Here is a 9,916-nt window from a genome sequence, read left to right as displayed (position 1 = left end):
AGCGGCCCATGCACTTTGTGCAACATGATTGCACCTTATCCAGCCTCACCCTGTTTTCATATGAAAACAAAAATTTTGAATGAAAAGTACCATCTTTTTGCTGAGGCCATATTTGATTTATCTATCGAGAGGAAAAAAGCCCATTTTCATATGAATTGGGCTTTTTTCCCAAGATTTAGGGTGAAACAAACATGCCCTTAGTATGAGCTTATATGCAGGCAAATCGATCAGTAAAGGTCTACTGTAGGCTCAGACCTAGCACTTATAGGATTCAGGTGCATAAGGCAAGGAAAAGCTGACCCATCTCTGATCGATATACCTAACCCAATGCCTGGCTCTTACACAGAGCAACACCTCTGCCCTCTGAAAACTTGTTGCATTGCCAGGGAAAGCATTAGGGATGCAAGCAGTTTGAATCCGAAGAGATTCATGTCAGAATTGGATTTAGAAGAGTTAAAAATTGCAAATGCTTAATATTGGATCCAACCCATTTGCATCCCTGGGAAGAATCACCCCTTAGTGATTACTGACTCTTACATTATAATTTATCACACAAAAAATGGGTTTCAAGATGTGGTTTTGGGAGAGACTAAGTCGACTAATGGTTGGGGTATGACCAGACCCAGACTTATTCTGGATCTGATAGGGTCAAGGTTTGGTAACAAAGGAAGAGGTCCAACTAACTATTCAGGCCAAACCTAAGAGTTCTGGTAAGCATATAGACCCAGGTATAGTTTATGAAAAAAAAATCATGATTTTCGATATACAAAATTTGGGGTGTTACAAGTTGATATCAGAGAAAAAGGGAAAGATTGACTCAAATTCTATCCAACTAACCGACATGGTTGTGAGTATGTTTCATTTTTTATGTTTTTATGCTTTGTTATAAAAATTATATTCTTAATTGATTACATTTTATGAATTATGCAAAATCTTAAAAACATCAAAAATAATATTTTATTTATGCAAAACTTAGGAGTCTAATTCAAATCAAAATTATTGTAGATGGCCGCAAGACAACCCTCAAGTTGGACTGCCCAAAAGAAACTTTCTCTTGTAAGCCCTCGCTACGCTTACTGCCACATGCCAGAACCTCACCGGTAACGGAGGTAATGGCAATAGAAACAATAATCACCCTGATGGAAATGGGGCGACTAGCACTACGAGCCATGTGGCGTCTTACAAAACACTTCATGAAACCAAGTCCCTCAGCCTTCATTGAAAAAAAGAACCCAAACACAGCTAAGGAGTGGGTTCAAGGCATTGGCGAGATTTTTGACATCTTCGAGATTCTCACATAGAGACAAGTAACATTCACCACCTACCGACTCTAGGCTGACTCCAAGAGCTGGTGGGAGACTGTTCGTGAGGTGTAATATGCACCAAAGAAAAGATGGGAGCTGATATGAGCACAGTTTTTTAAAGTGTTTCTCGACACCTATTTTTCTCAGTATGCCAGAGATCGCAAGATGCAAGAGTTATTGGATCTCCAACAAGGTAGCATGAAGGTGGTCGAGTACACCACACGGCTTAGATAACTTGAGAAGTACAAACCAAACACCTATACGATTGATGATGCGCGAGCAAAGAAATATGTTTATGAGTTGCAAGACAAGTTGAAGTCCTGAGTGCAACCCCAAAACCTCAACCAAGCTATTAAGATGGCCATTGTGCTCTAGATGGGAAAAACAAAATTATTTTTTTTTTACCAAAGTTAACCTCAAACAAATAGTAACAATGATTTTTGTGTCATAGGATGATTGAAAGTATTCTAAGAAGACTCAGCCTAACAGGTTCAACAAGTCGATGGGCAATGAAAATAAAGCCTCTAGACCCACGGCCGAATCGAGTAGAGCACCGCCTACGAAGAAGGTTAAGGTGTAGCATAGTGGTTTTGGTTGACCACAGCAGCCTGCCATGATATGCCCTGTGTGCAAGAAGGTGCATGCAGGAGTCTGTTACAGACTTACGGGAGTGTGCTTGCGTTGTGAAGAGATGGGACACATTGTTCGGAACTTTCCTAAGCGACTCGCGAAAGGAGCAAATGCCGCACCTCAAAGACAGCAACATCAGCATAAGCGGCCCCAACAGTCCCAGCAACAGCATCAACAACAGTCTCAAGCTCAAAGACAGAGAAGATCTACCGATTGAGTTTAGGCGACTTTTGCAGAAGAGTTGCAAGAGAATGCGAACGTCATTGAAGTTACCAATCTCTTGGTCATAATTGTTGTCTAGAATCTCTTCATGACTTGGTTCTGAAAATCTTCAGGGCATTCATGCTGATGATATATGTTAAGAAAATTGATTTTTCTATCCCATTGATCCAATCTGAGTAAAATGTGATACTGAAAAACCAACAAAAATCATACCCCATGTGTTTAAATTCTGAGCTTGTTCTGTTTTCATATCAACTTACACTACCTGTCAATATTCTTGATGTATATACAATATGATTGTCACCTACACATTCTTATTGTGTAGTGTATTTAATCTGTGTAATATTTACATAAATAATGGCAATACTCTGTGATGTTGCATAAACATCTTCTTTGGTTCTTTTGTGAGGTTTATTCCGATATCTGTCACTGTTGTTCAGTGCTTTCTAATATCTTCTATTGCAATTTTACTGGTATGTTGAACTATAACCTCTCTTTAAATGCTATCTTGCCTGTAATCTAAGGTTTTTTCATCTTCCATTTGTTTCTCTAGTTTTTTAGCCTTACAAGGATTCAAGAGTAGATATTCTTGCTCCCAAATTGGTATTTATCGCCCTTAACCTTGCAGCAATGGTATTGGGTATTTGGAAGGTAAACCATTGACACTAATCCATCTTGATGTGTCTATTTTTCTCAGTGCAATTGTTCGGGTAGTTCTAGTTTCTTATACAAATTTGTTTTACCTGGCAGCTGAATACTCTAGGCCTTCTCCCCACCCATGCGTCTGATTGGGTTTCATCCCTGCCACCTGCTCAGGTATGCTAACAAACTGTCTATGAATTATGGGTAAATTGCAACCATGTAAGATGCCTAGTCTGTGTCTATTTCTGTACCCGTAAATGAAGGAGTGCTGTCTGTCAATTACAATGAAGTTTGCAGGAGTTGGTTGTTGCTTACAGTGCTTTTTCTAGGTTTTGGCATCTCAGGAGAACGACACTATCTGTTTCCAACTCCCCATTTTCTTGTGTATCTTTGGCCTTTTCCTTTTCAGGAGGTTGAATATTCTGGTGGGGGTCTTCCATTTGCCTGAAATCTATGTACGGAAAATTGGACAAATCAAATGTGGGGAACTCCATGATTTAGGCTTCAGTGTGTCTGCGTTGTATGTGCAGTTTAGGAAGTCCTGAAGAGGCAAAGAAACTGTATTAGTTGATTAACTGACTAACATATGTTCTTGAGTGGTTCTTACTCGTGGAAGCTTTTCCTTTCTTTTTTTTGGGAACACAACATTGGCTGGCCTCCTGTTGGTAAAATTCTTGAGGTCTTTCCTGCCTACTGGGGAGTATCCAAACTTCGACCTTGTGTCAAGGGACGCCACCTGTGGGTTTCGAACTTGGTACATCCCGTCAACTTAGTGACATTCACAAGTTGCCCTTACCAGATGAGCAGAGCCTTGTGGGAGTTTTTTTTTTTATTATTAGGAAAAAAAACTGTCCATTTTTGTCAGCTTTAGCATTGGCTAATGTGATGAAATCACTTCTTATCTGGGAATGATCACAACAATGTTTGGTGTTATTAGCCATCAGAGTCTGTCATATAAGTAGGAAACATGTTATTCACGCAACTTTCACAGCTTTGGTGCCATATTGGAGATGCTTCAAACCAGCCCTATCCATACTGGTCTGCACCCATAAATTGCCATTGGTTCAAAGAGTGGAACTTCAACTCTTTTTTTTTTGGATATCGAGGGAAAACCCTTTGTTCAGGTGGTGGGTCTTGTGAGAGATTGACGCTCTGCTGTATGGCTCATCCTCAACATGAGGTAAGAAAAGCAAAGGTATTTGTCCATCGAAACAGAAATATTTTAATAATTAAAATGCAAAGAATTTAAATTTTATTTGGAAGAATCATTTTAATGCATAATCAACATGATATCCACAAGCCCCAAATAGGTTTGGCAAAGTGGGATGGGACCTAGATCACTAGTCAGGTGGTCTAAGTTCAAATCCTATGGGTGTCACCCCTTGTGCTAGTTGAAGCAGAACGACTCCCTAGCACCCAAGAGTAAGACCGCGGAGTTTTATGCTGTCAGGACAGTGATAATAAGTATGGCAGGCAGAGCCAGCGCGGCTAGGTCTTTGACCTTGGGGTGGTTTCTCCATGTAAATAAAAAAAAAAAAACATGATATCCACCAACAATCAATAGATCAATGTATTTAATAGTCACTTTGCAAAATAACGTGCTCATAAAAAAATATTTGAAAACGAAAAACTTTATGTTTTACTATTTTACACGCATTGACCTTAAACCAAGTCATGCTTCCATGGAAACGAGTTCCCTGCTTACTGTTTTTTTTTTTTAACTCACTGTCAGTTATCAAGTTCATCAGCAGACTACCGAATACATGCTTCATATTAGTTGCTGAAGGCCATGAGAGCACTTTCATATTCATTATTTGATAACGTGAGGGTATCTTGTACCAATGTGTGTGTTCTGCTTTTATTAAGGTTCTGTTTGAAAACCTGTAGATGGTGGTGTTTTTTGTTAAAAAGGCAAGCTGGGGTGAGGCAGACCCTTACCATTTATAACAATGATACCATTGGGATTCGAACTTGCAACGTCCCAACACAAGGTAACATGAACTAGCTGCTCCTACCAGACAAGCAGAGCCCCAATTGGTAGATGGTGGTGTCGGAGTTGCCATCACCATCCGCTGCTTGAGTGCACTTGTATTTGCCAAATCCCCATCTCCCAAATCTAGCTACATCCTAAAGAGGATGTAGTTTTTTTTTCTTGAAAGGCAAGCTTGGGTTTGGCAAACCCCTACCAGAATTCATTGCAGATGTAAGTTACAGTAAAAAATTATACATCACCCCTGTTGGGGGGGTTGATCCTTCCATGATTTGTTAAATCCTCCCTTTCGCTAGACAGCGAGCTATGAAATTTGAGTTATAATTCGATTTCTGTACAGTAAACCTATACAAAAAAGCCTTATTTGTTGTGGAATATGTCGGTCATCATCCTTACCCTTCAGCAATCTCTGTGTTCTAGTCACAATGCACACGCCCTGATTCTAAAATAACTTTTGAATCAGGGCCACCCACACCATTCTCTCCAAAGTGCAGTCGATGATTGGGAGGGAGAGTTCCCTTGGATTATCTAAAAGAGAAAGAAAAAAAAAAAAGGTCCTCTGGTAATTAAATATTTATTTTTTCTTCCTTATTGGGTGCTCTTTTGTGGTAGTTTGACAGTTGTACTTAGGAAGAATAACTTCAATGGAGTCAAAATGCTAAAACAGTTATCCAATCCTAAGAAGGATTTGATAAATCCTGTAGCTTCCAAATCTTGGACTTAAAAAATCCAAGATTTGGCATCTCAACACTAAATACAGGATTCCAAAACAGAGCCTAAAAGGTTAACAGCATGAATGGCATTCATTCATGAATGTAATTCGTGGCAAGTGATGCTTATCCAAAGAAAAACACAAGGAGAGTAGTCCTTAATCAGTTTTAGAAAAATGCATGCATGGCAGTTCCGCATAGACCTTATTATGCTGCCCACGAGTTGAATTACCCTTATAAGGCTGCGTTTGTGTCTCATGGAAAAACAGTGCTTTCATTGGAAATGTTCCAAAATCAAGGCGTTTCCTTGTCCCCCACCCCCAGCAACACAAATGCGAGGGGTTCAGGCCTTAGTGACAAATATTGCGAGATTTATAAAAATCTCATGATAATATCACAAGAAATTGCCTGAAAGTTTTAAATGGTAATTTTTTGCGAATCGTGAGATTTATGAAAAAACATAAATACCATGATTTAGTTGCCATATTTACGTTTTAAACGGCTATTTATTGTAAAAAAATGATGTATTTTTTATTTTTAAATAATTTTTATTAATATTTTTTTATAAAAAAATATTTTTTATATTTTTTAATTTATTTTTTTATTGCTGCGATATTACCAAAAAAATGCAAGATCTATGAAATTTTTTTAATTTCTCACGAGTTTTTGAAAAACAATATTTCGCTGAAAAAAAAAAACTTTTGTCACTATGGTTCGGGCATCAATAGCATGGGAGGAAGCGGCTTCCACCTAAAGCCTCATTCTCAGCACACAAATGCACCCTACAGGCTACATGAGCCAAATCCTTGCAAAACCAAGAAAGCATGGGACTTTAGGATGGAGTTAAAATGAGCCAAGGGAAGTCGATGTTGAATTGCTATGGAGGGATTGAGCATTTTTTTTTACTTGGACAAACCCGCCCTAGGTGCAGAGATCTAGCTGCACTGGCTCAGCCTGCCATACTTACGGTCATTGTCCTGTCAACGTAAAACTTTCCAGGCTTACCCCTCGACCGCCGTATGGAGTCCGCATTTTAAACTTTAAATATGCAAAAAAATGTAATATATTATCTTACCATTTTAAACTTTAAATTCTTGTGATATTTTTCAAAATAGCATGATATTTTCAAAATAGCATGATATTTTTGACAAAACCTAAATATTATGTTTTTATGGTGAGATTTAAAGTTAAAAAAAGAGACCCTTGCTTTAAATTCATTTAAAATGCATTGTTTTCAAGTGAATAAATTTTCATTAAACAATCTTTTAATTCATCTCCCTCTCTTTCTCATTGAGTAGTAATAAAACTTTCTCTCATCCACCAAAAACATAAAACTAGTTTTTCAACAAGGCAGATTAGATTTGAAAAGTGTTGATAATAGAAAACGGTTTCCTAAAATCTATCTTGAAAATTAAATGTTTTAAATGTGTTGTGAATAAAATAGGTCTTTTGAAGTCCAACACCTAAATTAAACCCATATTTTGAAGTTTTAAATGGTTTTATTTAAAATTTTTAATTTTGGACATTACCATAAACCCATATCATTTTCTAAATTTTTTATTTTGCTTCGTATTTATTAAATATTAATTAATTTATTTTATTTAATATTTTTCTAAAAAACTTGAGAGAAATAAATTTTTTATAATTTCACGAGAAATATCTTGACGATAACTTGTCGTTTTAAACTTGTGTCATGACAATTAGCAATCACATCCCAGTGTCTCGGGCTTACTTTTTAAATAAGCCAGTGCGACGTGATGATCCTTCGTTACCGCCGCAAGCATTTCTATCGCTCTATCACAGGCATAGAATTTCTCACAAACTCGTGACGCACCAAATGCCCTCTCTTAACAGCTTAATGGTCAAAGGTTACGTACCAACACTTTTTCATGTGTTGAATATTTCATTGGCTCTGCGCACCACCTCGTGCACAACTGCCTAGTGAAAGCTGATCAAGCGCATTTTCAAATGTGAATTATATCTAATTTATGTCGCTTAGTGCATAATCGTCTCATACCAACAATCACTTTTGAAAGAGGCACAAACTTGCCTTAGCCTTGCGGGACATGGAGTGTATTGCAACTCCATGCACATGCTACAACAAAACCTCATCATTGAAGGAAGAGGGCCTTGCGACTGTGGGTCTGAAGACCAGTTGATGATTGAATACCATAGTGAAGAGCACCACCTAGACTCATTCGTAGGTGCCTAGGCATTCACTTGCCTAGCCCCGAGTCACCATAGTCGGTTGGAACCACCTAATGCGATCTCTGGGAGAATTAGTCCTAACCCACACACAACCCCATGTGTCCAACCGCTACATGTGGGAACCGCAAGCCATGAGTTCCTTAACCAAATTTCTAAAGGCAAAATCCTCTGATCCGCTGACATTGTTTAACCAAACGATGTTGCACGTCTGTGCTACCATACAATGATGCACTAATGACGATATCATTGTCTATCGTGTGCCATGCTACCACTGCACATCACCGATCAAGCCAACACATACCGTGTGTTCCTACACTCGATGCATTTTTCACTCAGTAGAGTTTCGCACTGCGTATGCCTTATTTCGAAAGATCGGTCCAGGATATTCTTTCCCACCCAAACCATTATCGTCCTCAACAATACCGATGCAGGGAAAAACACAGTCTTCAGTGATATGTCAGTTTTCCTTTGTAATTATCTTTAGTTTACTTCTTTCTTTACACTACTCAACTTGTTCTGGTTTCTACTTACCGTCGTTGTAACCTTTAATATGTCAATTCACATTTCTTAACGCATCTTCGATCACTTAGACAATAGTCTTCTGCTTTATCAACATCGAGCATTCTCTACTCGTGAGACCCCAGTGCAGTCTCAAATACAAACGAGTCATCCTCGCCCACACGACAAACTTATCGTCTTCATGCTCATGATTGGAGTGCCTTCCAACCCCAGCAAGGGCAATTTTAAGCTCTTTGTGATCCTCGTAGAGAAAGACGACCACCAATGCATGCTGTGAGAATATCAACTCCCTTAGGCACCAACTTGCACTTTTTCAATAGTCCAAACTAGTCCTCAAGTAGGGGATGCCTTCTTGCGTATCACCCCAAAGTGATCATTCAAGTGTCTTCCTAGGCACTCATCTTTACAAGGGCACCTTTAACTCAACAATACAACTCTCCTCTCGGAGCCATCACGTTGTAACTTACTCTCAGAGTTAGCAAAATGTTATCGCAAGAATCAATGAGACACGAACAACAACTTTTTTCGTACACACAATCCAGAAAAAATCTGCCAATTCAAGAGACTAAAACAGTGAGCATTCTGCTCATTATGGGCACTCCGCTAACCTACAATCTTGAAAGAGAATTTAGAAGTTTAGTTGAGTATCCCATACCCAAAGGTGTAAATTTATCCATCTGAATCCAATATGCATTCTCTGCATGCACAAGACCAACGTCACGCTCCACCTGCAAGCCTAACGTACAAGTGATAGAAATCTTTGGCTTATATATATTTTCTTAACTAACTGAACAACAACTTTACACTTGTACTTACCATGGTCAAGATGTCTCATACCATCCTGCCAAAATCTTGCTTCTGTGCTCGGTCAATAATATTTCAGCTGTGAAAATTTGTGTAACTAAAATAAACCATCATTGCCCTCTTCAGTGTTGTACTCCATGAACAACAAAGTCTCTGCGAATCTTTCTACTCTGATACTAATTTGTTATGGGTTTATTTTTTCAATAAGTCAGTGTAGCGTGATGATCCTTCATTATCGTCGTAAGCCTTTCTATTGCTCTGTCATAGGCATAGAATTTTTCGCAAACTCGCGATACGCCAAACTACCTTATTTGAATAGCCTAACTGCCAGAAGTCATGCACCAACACTTTTTCATGTGCTGAATCATTTCATTGGCTCTGCGCATCACCTCGTGTGCAGTTGCCTAACGAAAGCTGATCAAGCACATTTTCAAATACAAATTTCATCTACTCTATACTGCTTAATGCATAATCATCCCATACCAACTATTACTTTCGAAAGAGTCATAAACTTACTTTAGCCTTGCGTGACATAGAGCGTATTGCAACTCAATGCTCACGCTACAACAAAACCTTTTTACTGAAAGGAACAAGGTCTTGCGCCCTCTATCGAAAGATGAGTTGATGATTGAACACCATAACAAAAAAAACACCACCCAAACTCATTCATCGGCACCTAAGCATTCACTAGCCTGATCTCAAGTCATCGTACTAAGTTAAAACCACTTAATGTGATTCTTGAAGCCTAAAGGTCCTTAATCGAATCTTCAAAAAACAACATTCTTTGATAGGATAATAGTTCACGTCTCTACATAGAGCTCTTCACTGCAATTGCCCTTTTACTAAATATCACCGGTCTCACCTTACAAATATAAAGGCCCAAAATA

At 38.6% G+C, this 9,916-nt stretch overlaps 1 protein-coding gene across 1 annotated transcript; it reads left to right on the top strand.

The window, feature by feature from the left end:
* The first annotated feature begins 2,721 nt into the window (after window positions 1-2,721).
* Window positions 2,722-3,406, top strand: LOC149838894 (uncharacterized). The gene is made up of 3 exons (XM_090007830.1): window positions 2,722-2,807; window positions 2,907-2,972; window positions 3,128-3,406. The coding sequence occupies exons 1-3, from the start codon at window positions 2,787-2,789 to the stop codon at window positions 3,341-3,343; spliced, it is 303 nt and encodes a 100-aa protein (XP_089863956.1). The 5' UTR covers window positions 2,722-2,786; the 3' UTR covers window positions 3,344-3,406.
* Window positions 3,407-9,916: the final 6,510 nt, after the last annotated feature.

This window comes from Nuphar pumila, chromosome 5 (assembly GCF_984573655.1).
Source record: "Nuphar pumila chromosome 5, dmNupPumi1.hap1.1, whole genome shotgun sequence".
Taxonomy (NCBI): domain Eukaryota; kingdom Viridiplantae; phylum Streptophyta; class Magnoliopsida; order Nymphaeales; family Nymphaeaceae; genus Nuphar; species Nuphar pumila.
The sequence above is the reverse complement of the archived record's forward strand: the minus strand, read 5'-3'. Positions and strand labels throughout refer to the sequence as shown.